This window comes from Puma concolor, chromosome A1 (assembly GCF_028749965.1).
Source record: "Puma concolor isolate L17-30 chromosome A1, mPumCon1.1.hap2, whole genome shotgun sequence".
In the NCBI taxonomy this organism is placed as follows: domain Eukaryota; kingdom Metazoa; phylum Chordata; class Mammalia; order Carnivora; family Felidae; genus Puma; species Puma concolor.
In genome coordinates, this window is record NC_141667.1 from 213,918,749 (window position 1) to 213,936,631 (window position 17,883).

At 37.8% G+C, this 17,883-nt stretch overlaps 1 protein-coding gene across 5 annotated transcripts in view; it reads left to right on the forward strand.

The window, feature by feature from the left end:
* AKAP11 (A-kinase anchoring protein 11) overlaps positions 1-17,883 on the forward strand; it is a 50,779-nt gene that overhangs the window by 14,687 nt on the left and 18,209 nt on the right. For all 5 annotated transcript variants that reach the window (XM_086711479.1, XM_086711472.1, XM_086711470.1 and 2 more), the window contains 5 exons: positions 4,824-4,940; positions 7,845-7,892; positions 9,981-10,115; positions 11,733-11,997; positions 12,584-17,096. In XM_086711479.1, the coding sequence (XP_086567605.1) occupies positions 4,824-4,940; positions 7,845-7,892; positions 9,981-10,115; positions 11,733-11,997; positions 12,584-17,096 (5,078 nt within the window). The remainder of the gene's footprint in view (positions 1-4,823; positions 4,941-7,844; positions 7,893-9,980; positions 10,116-11,732; positions 11,998-12,583; positions 17,097-17,883) is intronic.

Here is a 17,883-nt window from a genome sequence, read left to right on the forward strand (position 1 = left end):
AATCATAACGAGGAGAAAATACATATACGGTATCGTACCATGTTCATTGAAAAAAATCCACATGTAAGTGTACCCATGCAATTCAAACCATGTTGTTCAAGGGTCAGTTGTATTTTGTTTTATTTACTCTCTGTGTGTGTGTGTGTGTGTGTGTGTGTGTTTGTGTGTACACACACGTGTCTACCTTGTGGCAGAACCAACTTGAAAGTTATGGTCTTAATGTCTCTTCACTCCTGAATACTTGAGTGTGCTTCTCCCAGGGATCACAGTATCCTCCCACATAACAATAATACAGTTATTGTATAAAAGTAGTGTGAGGATCACATTCAAGAAAATTCAGTATAATTTCCTACTATCCAATACCCAGATGTACTCAGATTTCCTTTATTATCCTTGAAATCTCTTTTGCAGTCCTCCTCACCCCCAGTTTGGATTCAGTCTAGGCTTCTAGGCCTTAAGTTGCACTCGATAATTATGACTTATTTATATTACTTTTGGTCTGAGAGTTTCCCCTCTTTTTTTTTTTTTTTTTTTTTTATTTATTAAAATTCAAGACTGACTTCTTGAACAGGCTGGACCAGTTTCTTATACAATGTCCCACATTTTGGATCTGTCTGGTTGTTTTCTCACAGTGGTATTTAACTTATTCCTCTTTCTTCTCCATTTCATAGATTCTAGAAGTTAGGTGTAAATGCTTGATTAGATTCAGGTTAAACATTTTTGGCAAGAATAATTTGTAGAATGATGTGAAGACAGAATTTCAGGTTTTCCTGTGATCAGTGATACAAAAATTGATCAGTTGATGAAGGTAATCACTCTGCCAGAACTGTCCATTTTATTTTATTTTATTTTTTTTATTATTATTTTTTTTCAACGTTTTTTTAATTTTATTTTTGGGACAGAGAGAGAGCATGAACGGGGGAGGGGCAGAGAGAGAGGGAGACACAGAATCGGAAACAGGCTCCAGGCTCTGAGCCATCAGCCCAGAGCCTGACGCAGGGCTCGAACTCACGGACCGCGAGATCGTGACCTGGCTGAAGTCGGAAGCTTAACCGACTGGCCACCCAGGCGCCCCAAGAACTGTCCATTTTAAAAGTATATTTTATATTTTCTAGTTATCACATAATCTGTGAGGGTGATACTTGGCTCTGTGCAAGTATCTTGTTTTTTCCAGCAACCTTTTGTCTAATATATTTGGCATCCTTGATGACCCTTTCCAGAATCTTATTTCCTGGAAGCTGCAAAATGATGATTTTCCAAATGTTATCATTCCTTTTACATTTACTAGCTAGAATTCTTTTATTTTTTTTTAGCTTTTTGAAATGTTTATTATTTATTTTTGAGAGAGAGAGAGAGAGATAGAGAGAGACAGAGCATGAGGCGGGGAGGGGCAGAGAGAGAGGGAGACACAGAATCCGAAGCAGGCTCCAGGCTCAGCTGTCAGCACAGAAGCCGATGCGGGGCTCCAACTCACAAACTGTGAGATCATGATCTGAGCAAGTCAGATGCTTAACTCACTGTGCCATCCAGGCTCCCCAGTTAGCGAGAATTCTTAAAGAAAAACTTTCTCTCATTAAGGTTAAATGAACTACAGTATCACCTAAAAAGACATGGTAAATGCCCTTGAATTACCAGTTTTCAGATTAGTGATTTGGTGTAATATGCAAGTGAGTTTATTCTCATTCCTTCATTCATTCATTTGTATTGCTCGACGCATGGATTTAAAAATTCTCTATTTTCCAGTCTTTTATTTATAGTCATTTATTCATTTACTTATTAATTTAAGTTGCTCAGAGGGTCTCTAACTTGGTCCCTGGGAGTCCCTCTAAGCTGGTGCCTGTGTCATTTTGTCTCAGGCCCTTAATTCTTTGATTGCTTCCCTACTTTCTAGTATAACAGATTGACCCAGTTTCACCATCTACTTACCCTTCCTCAGACCTGAAATTGGCTATTTTCCCAAAAAACCCTGAATAGTATTTAGGAAACAAGTACCCTGGGTACTAGGAGTACTCATTGTCCTTTCAGTGTCATGAATTTATATCAATAGTTCAGGTTCAGATTTCAGATTTTTTCCTTTTTTTGAGTTGTTTGTACATTATCCTGAAAACCTCCACTCATTAATGAAAACAGAATCATTTAAAACTTAGAATATTTTTTAAAGTTTATTTTTACTTATTTTGAGAGAAAGAGAGAGCAGGAGAGAGGCAGATAGAGCGAGAGAGAGAGAATCTACACTGCCAGTGTAGAGCCTGATGTGGGCCTCGATCTCACAAACCACAAGATCATGACCTGAGCCAAAATCAAGAGTTGGATGCTTAACCGACTGAGCCACCCGGGCGCCACATAGAATATTTTTAAGCCCATAGAAAAGCTGAGGAAAAAAAAACTCAGTACAATGAACACTATATACTCTTCACTTAGGTTCACCCTCTGTTAACATTTTGCCAACCCATTCTGTTTGTGTGTGTATATAAATAACACGTGCACACACAAACGTACTTCCCTTTTGAAACCATGTGAGAGTATGTTGCAGGCATCTCTTAGGAACATCAGCATCATGAGAGCCCCTCAGAAAATTATTAATTCAGTAGCATCATCTAACATGCAGTTCATATACAAATTTCCCTAATTGTCTCAGATATCCTTGATATTTTTACTTTGTTCTTCATCTAGGTAGGATCCAGTAAAGATTCACACTTATTTGGGTATTGTGTCTCTTTGGTCTTCCCCCAATATCACCAGATATCACCAATATAAAGACATGTATCCTTTGTAATTAGTACAGTTAAGTAATCTGTAGGATGATGCTGAGAGACAGTATCCTGTTCTCCTCCAGTAGGTTTTAACCCAGTGATTAAGATACATTGATAGTTTTTCCCTAAATCACTAATTACTTTGGGAGTTACAAATGGCATTTTTAAATTTTGTTATTCTTTCCATATTTGTCATTCAGCCTTCTTATATATACACATATTTTCCCCCAACCCCCATCCTTTTATCTGTCTCTTTTAATGGATTCATAGATTTTTTTTTAATCCAGTTATTATGATCCATTAACTATTTTTATTCTTTAGATGCCCAAGTTTGGCCAGTAGGAATTCCTTCAAGTTGGCTTCTGTTTTCTTTTTTTAATTCCAGTGTATGTATGTATGTACATACACTGGAATTAAAAAGTAACATACAGTGTTATATTAGTTTCGGGTACACAATATAGTGATTCAACAATTCTTTGCATCACTCAGTGCTTCTCACAACAAGTGTGCTCTTAATCCCCTTCACCTATTGCTTCTGTGTTCTTTTGAAATGACCCATTTAGTCCCTGAGGTCTTCATTGCTTTCTGTCACAATTAAAATGTTCCATCCACACATCATGTTTTCTCTGCCTCCAGCTTGGAACCAGCCATTTTCCTAAGGAGCTCTAGTTCTTTTATTAGCAAATGGTATTTAGAAACCAAAATCTGGGTGCTGGGTATGCTCATTACTACTGAGGGTCATTGCTTCTGTGATCTTTTTTTCTTTTTTAATGAATTTATTTATTTAGAGAGAGGGATGGCACGAGTCTGGGAGGGGCAGTGAGAGAGGAAAGAGAGAATCCCAAGCAGGGTCCTCACTGCCAGCTTAGAGCCCAGTGTGGGGCTGGAACCCACGAATCTGCAAGACCATGACCTGAGCCGAAACCAAGAACCAGACCCTTAAACAACTGAGCCACCCAGGCACCCTGCTTCTGTGATCTTTTAATGGAAAAATGTAGTACATGTGTTTAAAGAATCATGAGTTCATATTGATAATTCGTATTCAAATTTAACATTATGTTATTTTCTTGACTGCTTTGGTTTCATATTACGTGTATCTCTTAAACCAAAGATTTCCACTAATTTCTAATTTATTAAAATTAGAAAACATTTATTGAGTTCATATAGTACGTGAGGTACTGAAATCTGAGGAAACATTGAATAAAATGTAGTCTCTGACCTTAATAATTTAGTTTAATGGTAGGAAAGACAAGTACATGTAGAGACAGTAATGGTGATGTGTTATGATATGGACTTCATGATCTCAGTGTGCAGACAATACAATAGAAACTTTGATAATGACTAAGGGGTGAGAAAATCTTTATAGGTCTTGGACTGGGTAGGATTTCTACAGGGGAAGATTAGAGAGTAAGGACATTTCTGATAGAAGAGCAGATCAACAAATCAGTGGAAGGAGAATATGGTAGAAGGAAATTAACGTTCTCTTTATGTCTGACTATCATACTCATTATTTTCTTTATATAAATTTTTCTTCCATCTGTTCCTTTGCACTTGTGACCTTTCTTCTACCAAATCTGGAAAGCCTTATCATCTAGTTGTGTTAAGACCCTGAAAAGCCTTAGTTCAGGTTACTCTCTTTCTTTTCCATCTCCAACTTTGTTATGAGAATAATCACTTTTGTTAGCATGCCTTATTACAGTTTCCACATCATCTCACTCCTTATATAAATTGTTGCTTCTGTTCTGCCAATGACTAGGAAATCAGGCATGTAGTCTGTTGGGTTTTAGTGTAGGGTAAGAGTAAGTGTACCCATTGTGAGGGCCTCATGAGCTTCTAATAGGTTGAATGCCTGGGCTATGGTGTGTGTGTGTTTTGATCACTTGGAACTCTACTTAAATAAGCCTTTTGTTCTTTCTTCCTCTCAGCTCTATTGAATTCTGTAGATATTCTGTAGATATCAAATGCATATTAATTGGAGAGTTAGTGACTGTACACTTACAAGTAGAATATCTCCAGGATCTTTTACCTCGTCTTAGAATTAACTAAATTAAGAGTATCTTTTATTTTCAGAGTTTCAGTGAAGATGTGTTCCAGTCGGTCAAGTCTTTATTACAGAGTGAGAAGGAACTATGCAGTGTATCAGCGGAGGACTGTTTAAAGCAGGAGGAACATGCCAATTTGACTGAGGTTTGACATAATACTTTCTATATCTTTTCCTAATAAAACACGGTGTATTTTCATGCTATTTTGTAATACTTTCTATATCTTTTCATAATAAAACACATGGTACTTTTGTGTATTTTCATCCTTTGTAAAGCTGCATCGTCTATTTTTAAATTGTTTAAAATCTCTCTGTATTAATTCAGTATGAGAAGTACCTGTTTTAAATATCCACCAACATAATTGTCTTAGTGTATTATAACGAGCACATTTAATTCAGTGCATAGACATTGTTGATCACTCATTGGACATACAGCACTATGTTAGATGATTCCTGCTGTACTCTGAAACATGAAATATATACTATTTTCGTATATTCATTTTTTTGGCTATTGTTAGTTTTCTTGGTTATTTAAATTCAGCACTTTGATACAAAATGAAAAAGTAGTGATAAATTTATTTTGAAATTAATATATATACTAAAGATATACTAACTACTTGCTCACCTATTTCTGTGCTACATCAGTGTTTCCAGTCTTTGTTTGGATTTATTACTGTGAAAAGAAGTAAATTTTTTCTTGCATTACAGCTGTAGTTAATCAACACATTCATGTTACCAATGTTACCAAATGAGAGAAGTAAGATATTAGGTTATTCAAGCTCAAAGATGATAAGTATGTTAGTTAAAAAAAATTTTTTTTGAAACCAAGGATCTAATAAAAAATAGGGATTTTCTTATATATACATATATATGTATGTATGTGTGTGTGTATGTATATATATATGTGTGTGTGTATGTATACACACACACATATATATATATATATATATAATTTATTGTCAAATGGATTTTCTTATTTTGGGGAATGCTTTTCTTCCATACTCCTTGAGAAACTATACTTGAGATAGTTCCACAGGCTGATGAGCATACCTTTTAGGCCTAGTGTTCTCTGACCCAAGCCTTTTCTATTTGTGTCTGCTAATTTCTGTGGCTCTTGCCTGTTATCTTCTTTGTTATCCCTCCTGCTTTACTTTAGTAAAGCCCAGCCACCCTTAATCTCTTCAGTTGTTGCCAAGTGTGACAGGTCTCCTGTGTCCTTCTGCCCTCAGTTTTCCAGCCTGTTTTCTCTAGCTGCTGACGTAGTGCCTTTCCGAGCCCACATTCCTTGGCAAGGCCTTCCTTGGTCAATGGGAAATATAAAACTACTGGCATCTTCAAAACCCCATGTCAACTTATTTTCTCTTTTGTATACAGTAAAAGGAAACTTGAAAGAATAGCAGGAATTTCTGTCTCACTTGAGGGTGTACATAGCTCAACGTATTTTTTCGAAGAAAGGAAGTTTGTTTTTAAGTGTCTCTTTGTTACTGAGTGCCTGTGCTGTGCCAGGCACTTTCCTCCACATTGTCTTGTTAACCCTCCCAACCGTGGAAGAGGAGTTGTATTGCTTTAAGTTTTATAGATGAGGAGACTGGCTCTTGGAGCCAAACAGTGTACCTAGAAACCTGGAATTAATTGAACACTTTTGGGAAGTAATAACCATATCAGAATAAGGATCCCGGGGTAATAGAATATTGTGACTTGGTTGTAACTCATCAGAAAGGGATCAAAAGTACATTGAGTGTTGCTTTCTGTTTGTACTATGCTGCTTTCCCATAATTCTTGAGAATTGATTATCCATATTGCTGTCATTTAAGTATTTCATATTTTTAGTCATAGTACTTGTTTAGTAGATTTTTGTCTTCAAATGGAAAATTTTCCTTCCTATGATGTGGCAGACCTAAAGATAATATAAATTTTAAAAATAATACTTTTTGGGGGTTACAAAAGTAGTATGTAATGCTTATAGAAAATTAAGAAATACTGAAATCATGAAAAAGAATGCCTGTAATTAATCTTACGAATTAGGGGAAAAGAAAAACATGGTGAAAAAAAGTAGCAAAAAATAAGAACACTTATAATTCTACCATCTAGAGTTAATCACTGCTTACTTGGTGTGTCGCCTTCCAGTATTGTTTTTCATGTGTATGTTTTTAAAAATAAGGTTGAAATTGTGTATATACCTGTGTCATCTTTTCTGTAACTTGTCCTTTTTACATAATGTGACATTTTCTCATGCCATTAGATATTCTTTAGGAATTTAATTTATATAAACTTTTGCAGAGAAATCTCTATTATATGGGTGTTGAAGGAAATAAGTGATAATATCACAGGGAGTCAGTAAGGAGTCTTGGGGGCCTACCCAGGGAAGGCCTCTCTGAGGGGGTGACATTTAAGTTCGCTCTTGAAGAATGAGGAGGAGCGAGGCATGTAAACATCCGAGAAGCAGTGATCCAGGTTGAGGGGGCATTACTGCAAAGCCCTTAGGCATGTTCTAGACCCAGAAAGGGGACCCATGTGTATGACTGTAAGCAAGGAAAGGTTGAAAGCACCAGTTAACCCAGAACCTTGGAGCCTCAGTTAGGACTTTGCAGTGGGAGGTGTGGAAGGGTTTTGACAAGGAGGTGACATCATTCCTGAGACCGGGTGGGACAGGACTGTAGTCATGCAGGGAAGTGGTGGCAGGGGCATGGAGAGAAGCGGACGTATAAGAGATGGGTGTGTGGAGTAGAACTGATTGAATTTGCGAATGGAGTGGACGTGGGGAAGGTTGAAGAGCTGCATTACGGAGCCACATCTTTGGTAAAAATCCTTTGTGGTGATCTTTGAAAATTTGAATCATTTTGTCCATGGCAGCATTTAAAAAATGTTTTTAATTGAGGTATAATCAACCTGTAGCATAATTAGTTTCAGGTATATTACAGAATGATTCAACATTTGTATATAGCAGTCAGCATTTTAACATTTTATGTGCTTTTTTCTATTTCTCAGCTCTGTCAATAATTGAGATAAGACTTAAAAACTCAATGGAGATTTATTCCTTTTTTATTCAGGTCACATTTCTAGGTTTTAATGAAGAAACAGATGCCGCTCACATACAGGTATGGTTGATTTATTGAACTGGAAAAGATCATGAGAAATTATTTGGAACAAATTTTGAGACCATGAAATTTGCCTTATTTGCCTAAAATGTACATTCAACTCTTCTGTTATCATTCTTATTTGAAGCTAAAAGATGACATTTTGAGATCTGCTTTTGAGTGTGCTTTGGGCATTTTCACTTCTAGCATTTTCAGAGTATTCTTGTTACAGAGAGCACTTTTAGGTTAGGAGACCACAAGTGTGATATATCTGAGAAGGCTGCAAGCCACAGGCTAACTTTCCTTCCATTCTGTGCATAATGTAGAAAGTAAGACTTCTTTTTTATTTTGGATGGCCTTAAAATCTGATTTCCTCAGATTATTATATTTTTAATTGAGATAGTGTTAAATTTACAAGGCGAACTTTGTAAAAACTAATGATTAGCTAATGCAAAAATTTTAGCCTGATTTTGGCAGGTATTTAGAGAGAGACTGGTAGTTGAGATTATGATCAGCAAAGGAAAGTTTCACAGTTACATAAAGAGGGTTGAAGCTCTTGCAGATGTGGTAGGCAAAAGTTTTTTTTTATACCTTATGCTGCTTCTTAATATTTGTGGTTGCCACGTGTTTCCTTTTGTGGTAGTAAAGTGTCTCCTAATAGAAGAGGTAATACCGTTCACTTCTTTATGAATAATGCATATCAGGCGATAATGAAAATTCTGCCATGTGTTTTGATTGTGCCCTTGCCTGAGGAAATAGTTTATTTTTATTTAATTGTTGAAAGTGTATTTGTTTTGAGATGTGTGTATATGTGTGCACACGTGTAGGGGAGGGGCAGAGAGAGAATCCCTAACAGGCTTCACACTGTCAGCCCTGATGGAGGGCTTGAACACGCCAACTGTGAGATCGTGACCTGAGCCGAGACCAAGAGTCGGACGCTTAACTGACTGAGCCACCCAGGCGCCCCTGAAGGAAATAACTTAGAAGGCGCAAGAGAAGACATATTCCTGAGAACATAAGGCTGAAAAGAGAAGTGTTCTGAAGTATTTTTTTTTTTAATGTTTATTTATTTTTGAGACAGAGAGAGACAGAACATGAGCAGGGGAGGGGTAGAGAGAGAGAGGGAGACACCGAATCCGAAGCAGGCTTCAGGATCTGAGGTGTCAGCACAGAGCCGCACTTGGGGCTCGAACTCACGAACTGTGAGGTCATGACCTGAGCTGAAGTCAGATGCTTAACCGACTGAGCCACCCAGGCACCCCTAAAGTATTTGTCTTGTAATCTAGTTCCTCTTTAAGAGTTACTGATAAAGCCATGTTTATAAAGGAAAGTACTCTTTGAGGGGTCAAAGACATTAATAATTCTTTCACTGGGTTAAATATTTACATAAAAAGGACAAATAAGTAAAATAATAAAATCTATTTTCTTTATATCTTCATAAATTTTTCAGTTAAAATCTAATACAATATGTTGGAGAGGAAAGGCCGAAAAATAGATTTGTATTTTGCAAATGTAAAACTTAAGCTCCAAGAAGTACATTCTATTGGGAAGAATCTCTATATGTATGAAAATTCCATGGTTAACCTGAAGATTGCAGGTTGATATTTGCAGCTAAAAACTCTTAAAAGCCTAATTGTCATGGATTCAGGAGGTACCATGTAAAAATGCTTTGTAGCTTGATATCAGTACTTGAAAAGGCTGCAGAAACAGCAGGTATTACAATATTTTAGTACATTTTATTTTTAACTTAAATTGATTGTGTATGATAAACTATATTAACTATTTTGAACTGGAAATTATATTAACCAGTGGACCTTATGATTTTCAGACAAAGCCCACATTATAGGAGTCTTAACAAAAGTGTTATGGGGCAGCTGGGTGGTTCAGTCGGTTAAGCGTCTGACTTTGGCTCTGATCATGATCTCACGGTTCATGAGTTTGAGACCTGAGTCAGGCTTTGCACTGACAGTACAAAGCCTGCTTGGGATTCTCTCTCTCTCTCCCCCTCTCTCTGCCCCTTCTGCATGCGTGCTCTCTCTCTCTCTCTCTCAAATAAACTTAAAAAAAATTTTTTCTTAAAGTGTTATTTATTGTATCGTTTTAAATTAGGATTTAGCTGCAGTTTCTTTGGAACTTCCAGATCTTCTGAATTCACTGCACTTCTGCAGTCTAAATGAAAATGAAATTATTTGTATGAAGGATATAAATAAATCATCAGATGGAAACAATGGTTCTCCAAATCAGGTAACTTTTATATATAATTTCTAATGAGTTTTTCAGGGCAAATTTTACAGTGACACTTGATGGACAGTATTAAACTTTTAAATGCTTCAAGTTTCTTTTTTTATAAATGCTGTCTCAAGGAAATACTATTTATAAGAAACATAACTCATGAAGCTTTGAAATTACTGAAGGATTGAATAACTTTGGCGATAGCTTTCAATTAGATTTTTCATGTGTGAAGTTCCCTAAATGATAATGCCCAGTACATATTAATTTGTTTTAGAAAATACATTTCTGGGTTTCTTGAATTTCTTCTACCTTTGTATAAACTATAGGCACTTTCCCCTTTTATGACCATTTCCAAATTTATATAAATATTGTGTTTTAGAGAACATACTTTAACTTGTTTTCTGGCTAAAAAAATTCAGTGTAAAGTGGACATTGGAAGACATGTTCTTTATTTGTAAATAAAAATGTCACCATTTCAGACAGGTAGGTAGTTTTATAACCTTCAGCTTTCAGTTCTTTACTAAGTATTATTTTGTTAATAATACATCAAAGATAAATGCTTTGAGGGGCGCCTGGGTGGCGCAGTCGGTTAAGCGTCCGACTTCAGCCAGGTCACGATCTCGCGGTCCATGAGTTCGAGCCCCGCGTCGGGCTCTGGGCTGATGGCTCAGAGCCTGGAGCCTGTTTCCGATTCTGTGTCTCCCTCTCTCTCTGCCCCTCGCCTGTTCATGCTCTGTCTCTCTCTGTCCCAAAAATAAATAAACGTTGAAAAAAAAAAAATTAAAAAAAAAAAAAAAGATAAATGCTTTGCATTTTTTACCTCCTAAAAATTGAGTTAGTGGGTTTAAAATTTTAGTTACTTATTATTCCAAGTATTAAAAAACTACAGTGTTCATATGGAGGTCTACAGATAACAATAGAACTGCTTGCCTCATTTCCTTAATTATATTCTTCATTTATATTTACTTTGTTTTATTTGCTAGGATTACAAGAGGTGATTAGCTATTTAGTTTCCACCTTTTCCAATAAGTCATTTGTCAATATTTGCGTTTTTTAAGAAAATATATATGGAAAAAATCTGATGACTTAGATTCCTAATCAAAGCTGTAAACATCATGGTAAATTGTAAAACGAGGGGAATTTAGCTCAAAGTAGGGGAAGATTCTTTTATAATAGGAGAGAAGGTGGTATCATGCTGGAAGCCACTGTAAAATGGGATACAAAAATAGAACAGAACCTGGTTCTTGCCCTCATGCAGTTTACAGTATAGTTGGTGAGCTAGGTTAATGAGCAAGGGAACTCCTAGGGCTTATAGTAATATAGGAAAGCATAATTGCCAAGGGTATGGGTGGTAAGTTCTGTAACATTTAAGGAGCTAGAGGAGGTGGAATTTGAATGCCGGATGGGAGAAAGATTGGGAGGAAAGGAGATTGGGAAGTGAGAAATGTAGAGAAAGAATGAAGAAAAGAATTAAACAGTACAAAATCAGGGAGCCTTCCAGGATCCATGCATTTCTTTTTTTCCCGAGATTGTGTTATTTCTAGACTTCACTTTCCAGATACTGTGCTTTGTTTGTATAATACGTGTTGAAATTAAAATTATTTTTTATCATCTTTCATCTTCCCCAAGAGTCACCATTCTGGAATGCTCTGTGTCATGAGAGTGTCACCTACATTACCAAGGCTCAGAATTGATTTTATCTTTAGCCTGCTAAGTAAATACGCTACTGGTATAAGATATACCCTGGACACATACTTGCATCAGAAACGCCAACTTGAGACTGCTCAGGAAGATGATGACGACACCAACCAGTCCGTGTCTTCCATAGAGGATGACTTTGTCACTGCTTTTGAGCACTTAGAGGAAGAAGAGCCTTTAAAGCCATTTACTGATGGTTTGTTCTTTATTAGACTTTCTCTTGAAATAGGAAATTAAAGTCTGATGTTCAGTTTTAAAAGTTTTAAGGCTGCCTGTTCCATTGAAATTTATTTTGAAATTTGATACCGTTTAAGCATTTTACCTGTTTGTTTTTTTGATTGAGCAAGGAATTTTTCTTACGATTTTTAAGTTCATTGTTACCTGGTTTTTAGTTTTGCTATTTCTGTTCTTATTTTGGTAGTACTGTTCAAGCAGTGTTTGCTTCATTACATTAAGTGTTTGGACCATGTCTGGGTTCAAATTTGAGAAGGGTTAGCTGGCAGAGGGACGATATTAGTGTTTCTAACACACAGCGACAAGAAACTAAGCATTTTGTAGACCCAGATATTCCCATGTGTGAGGTAAAATGAAATTATGTTAGTGAAAGGTGTATTTGCTCTCAAATTCATTTGGGAGGAATCTGGTAAACCACAGAGTGTAGAAGTCATTTATGTTACAAATAAATATTTCATGCTTAAAGTCTACTTATTCCCATTGATGTGAATTAATTTTTAAAAGATTCTGTTCAAGAATAATTTGATCACTTTATTCTTTTCCTATAGGAATAAACATTGCTGCACTAAGGAGCCAGTGTGATGCTGCTTCACAGACTTCTTCTGGTCACCATCTAGAAACCCATGATTTAAGAATTCTGGTTAGCTCTGGGAGGCAGAAGTCATTGGCTAAACCTTCAACTTCTTTAATAAATATGCTGGGACATAAAGAACTACCTTCTGTGAAAACTTCAGTCACAACACTAATTTCTGAGCCTTGGATCCAAAAGAGTTTCTATAGATCATCTAATGCTTCAGATAAAGTTAGTGATACACAGAAAATGTTTTTTTCTTCTTCTCCTGCCTATTCCTCTGAATCTGAATGCTCAAGTCCAAGTCCTGTTATTTTCTTGGATGAAGAAGGATATCAAAAAAGTTTAAAAGCAAAACTTGAGTTACCTAAAATTCCCGTGATGAAAGATGATATAGAGGATTCAGATTCAGAAGTAAGTGAATTTTTTGATAGTTTTGATCAGTTTGATGAGTTAGAACAAACTTTAGAGACTTCTTGTCCATTTCTGAAAGATCCTGTTGTAGGGAAGCCGTCGCAAAAGAAAGGACACAAACATGAAAAATCTTGTTCTGTAACTACTACTATGAATCCTCAAAAATTCAAGTTTGAGCGTCCAGCTCTCCCAGCTAACGTTAGAAAGCCAACTCCTCGTAAACCAGAATCCCCTTACAGTAATCTGTGTGATGCCCCGGATTCACCTCGCCCAGTGAAGGCGTCAGGGGAGGACAGTGGTTTGTTTAGCCCTATTCGATCCTCTGCCTTTAGCCCTCTTGGAGGTTGTACTCCTGCTGAATGTTTTTGCCAAACAGATATTGGTGGAGATAGGATTCATGAAGATCATGATTCTGTTTATTACACCTATGAGGATTATGCAAATAGCATCTCATGTAAGGTTCTGGGCTCTGTTCTTCATACCCAACATACTAATGCCACATCAAACATTAATAGCATTAAGAAGGGAGAAAATAAAACCATAGCTCTTCACAGTGGAAGCCTTGATCAAAAAAGTAAATCTAAAAATAAATCCTTGATGATTAAAGATACTATTCAGAAATTTGCCTCGGACCTTGTGGAAAAAAGTTTTGGCAGTGCATTTAAAGACTTACAGAAAGGAGTCTCTTCGTGTACCAATGCGTTGTGTCACCTGGCTATCAAATTGACATCCTCTGTTTTTCAGATGGCATTTAACGAACTGAGAAGGCAGTGTGCGTTTTCACTGAGAGAACGTGCTGTTAGTGGTCTGGCTAATTTTTTGGTGAGTGAAGCTTTATCAAATGCTTTCAGGGATTTACAGTATGTAAAAAAGCAGATATTCACAAACACAGTCGCTCGGTTTGCTGCGGATCTTGCTGAAGAGCTTGTTTTTGAAGGCATCATGGAGGTGTGTCAGTTTTCCTGTCCCCCAACACCCGCATCTCCACAGTGTTGGCCGTTTGACTATGAAGACAAAGCAGTGAAGTCCTACGCTAAAGACCTGTCTGAGTCTGTATTACAGGAAGCGTTCATCGAGCTTTCACAAGCCGGCGTGACCTTCTCAACCAAGGCAGCAGTTAGTGTTTCCACAGATACCATAAAGGATGCCAGTGCAGGAAATTTAGCGCCACCGACACAGACCTTGACGTTTTCCCCTGCTTTTAACAACCAGACCCTCATGGAGACAAAACCCATGCAGGAACATAAAAAGGAATACACAGTACAGCAGGCCTTGTTTTGTACTTCTGGAATTGTTACTTCGATACCAGTACCCTTGGCAGGAAGTGCCCTTCTCCCATATCATATCTCATCTAATATATATCAGTCAAAATCTCGTCGGTCATCGGATGATAGTAATTTGAATGGCGATTCTATCCAGACATGTGTTACCACAAAAAACAAAGACGAGGAAGTAGCGTGTCTCAGAAATATTTGTTTACCCTCAGACCACAATCCAGGTAACCAGAATGATTTTAAACCAACTAATGATGCTGCTGAAGTGCAGAGCTCTTCAAAGTTAACAAGTGATCCTGTGATTATTAACAACTTTTCTGCAGCAATGGTGCATACGATTGTAAGTGAAACTTTAGAGTCAATGACATCATTCAAATGTACAAAAACAGTTGATGAACAAACAGATGGTGTAACTAAAACAGTAAAGGGAGAAACCCTTCCTTTCTGTTCTGATCAAGCAACAGTGCAACAGAGAGAAGTTAGCAATAAGGATATGTTTGCTGATCGATTATCTAAATCTATTATTAAACATTCCATCGATAAAAGCAAATCAGCGATCTCAAATGTAGATAAAAATGCTGAACGCAAGGAAGACTTGCTTGTTCCTGGAGAAGAGTCACAGTTGACCTTGGAAAAGTTCCCCAAATTTCTCGATGCTCAAGATCACTTAACCCCCTGTTCACTTTCAGTAGGAAAGGACTGTGTTCCAGAATGTAAAGGTTCTATAGCTCATGGATTTTCTTTAGAGACACCGCAGCCTTGTCCGACAATTGTGGGTCAGAAACCTGATTTGAAGGAAGTTGCTAAAGACAAATCCATGAAAAAGGATAATTTGAATAATGCAGCACTTGAGCCCTTGTGTTTTGGTCAAGACCACCCTTGTCCTCATTCACATACTTTCTCCTCTACAGTGCTTACGTGTGTAGATGGTTTGCACGTGGAAGATAAACAGAAGATTAGAGACGGCAATGTGATACCCGATACTCCTCCATCCACTCCTCTAGTACCATCCCAGGCTAGTTCTGAATGGGATATCAAGAAGTTGACCAAAAAGCTCAAGGGGGAATTGGCAAAAGAATTCGCACCTGCTACACCACCCTCTACACCTCACAACTCATCTGTTGGTAGTTTGTCTGAAAGTGAACAAAATACTATAGAAAAAGAAGAGTTCATGTTGAAACTCATGCGATCTCTTTCAGAAGAAGTGGAAAGCAGTGAAGACGAAGAGCATCCAGAAGTGGATGTGAAGTCAGAGCACTCAGGGAAGAAAGTTCAGTTTGCGGAATCGTTAGCTACGCACATCATTTCTCTGGCCACAGAAATGGCAGCTTCCCATTTAGATAATAAAGTAACTCAGGAACCCAAGGTTAAAAGCCCTTGCTTAACTGTGAAGAGTCAAAGAAGTGTGTCACCTACTGCTTTAAGTCACTCAGAGGAAAACTTACAAATATTATGCAATTTTGCAGGTGACCTGGCAGCAGAAGTCATTACGGAGGCTGAGAAAATAGCAAAAGTTAGAAGCTGTGTGCTTTTCAGGCAAAGGAGGAATAGTTGTTACGTGGACGGTGGCCGAGACGATAGATCAGAAGAGAAGTTGGAGATGGAGGCTCTGGCAGACCCCAAAGAAGTAGATCCATCCAGTCTTTCATTACCACCAAGTTCTTGCGTGTCTGGTCTGACGTACAAGTATCCCAGCTGTGAAAGCGTGACAGACGAATATGCAGGTCACATTATCCAAGTGCTCAAACAGGAAGGTGGTAATAGTGAGTTAATAATGGATCAGTATGCCAATAGACTTGCCTATCGATCTGTTAAGTCGGGATTACGAGAAGCAGCGAAGGCAGCCCAAATGAAGTGCAGCTCAAAAATGTTCTCCGTGCAGAGCTCACAGGTGACAACCAAGAACGACCTCTTAATATTCTTAAATAAAGAACACCACCAAGAAGTGGATCACGAACGACAAAGTAAAAGAAGTGGAGTTTACCTTTGCAAAAATAAAACTTGTGAATGGACGCTGGATACATACAAAAATGACTGCTCTGAACTGTATAGTTTTTCAGCCTCTCTTGCTCACAGCATAACAAGAGATGTTAAAAAAGAGCTGACAGTGTCTACAGTTGGCTTGCCAAAATCCTTAACAGATTCTTGCCTTTATGAAAAGTCTGGACGTGATGAAGAAACCAGATCGCCCGCTGAGCCAGAATTTCCTCAGGCTCTTCAGCCTTCCCCGCAAAATCACAGATTTTACCACAGTACAGGCAGCTTAAATGGGTTTGGTTATGGAGAGAGTGTGGTTCAAGCTATAGAACAGTATGCGAAAAAAGTAGTGGATGATACCTTAGAGCTCAGTTTAGGATCTGCAGTTTTCCATACGTCTGAGTCCACAAAAGCAGCTGATAGGGTCACTTATGCAGAAAAGTTGTCACCTCTTATAAGTCAACCCTGCAGATATTGTGACCGTAAAGAACTGCATGACTGCACTGGAAATTCATCTCAACATGTTTCCAGGCAGGATTCACTTGCTACTAGTCAGCCAGCTTCTAAATCAAAACTTAGCAACATCTATCAGGAATCTAGAATTTTTCATCTTGATGTCCCACAAATTCATGTTGGTCTTGATAAGAAGACAGTGCTTGCTGAGAAGATAGTTGCTGAAGCTATTGAAAAAGCAGAGAGGGAACTGAGCAATACCAGTTTGGTGGCTGATAGCGGGATTGGACAGGATGGCGTTAGCTTTGCTGAAAGCCTTACCACAGAAATAATGACGTCGGCGATGACCAATGTTGGACGTGCTGTTAGCAGGTGAGTCTCAGATTTCTTTTGGGTCTTAGGATAAAATGAAACGTTAAACTTGGTCATATGGGTCTTAGGTCCTGTTCCAAAAGGTACAATTATTTTTAACCCCTAAGTTAACAAAAAATTTTCCATACTACATTTGTGTATTGTTTCATATCCTGTACGTTACTCCTCGTCTGTGTTGTCTCATTTTTTCCCCAGCAGCCCTCTGAGGGGAGGTGTTAACCATCTCCCAAGCTGGAAAAAAGAAGCTTAGGGAGGATGGTCACCTTGCCTCGTTCACAGAGCTACGAAGTAGGTAAAGCTGGATTGAAGGAACAGCTGGAGGGTTTTATACAGCAAATGTATAAAGCAAATGATAACCAACTACTCTGAGATTAAATTTTTTTATAGTGTTTTATTTTTTTCTCTTCACAAAGGTAAGTTGTCTTATAAAGAACATAATTTAACCAATTGCTGTGAGGAAGAAAGCTTTAAAAACTCTCCAAAGATTTTCACTGCTGCTATCACTTCTTTTTTTTTTTTTTAAGATTCTTTTTTTAATGTTTATTGTATTTACTTTTGTTGGGGGGAGACAGAGAGTGAGCAGGGGAGGGGAGAAAGAGACAGACAGACAGACAGACAGAGACAGTATCTGAAGCAGGCTCCAGGCTCCGAGCTGTCAGCACAGAGCCCAACACGGGTTCTCCAACTCACAAACCGCGAGATCATGACCTGAGCTGAAGTCGACGCTTAACCCACTGAGCCACCCAGGCGCCCCTCCCTTCTCTTGATAGGCCCCTATCTAAGGGGA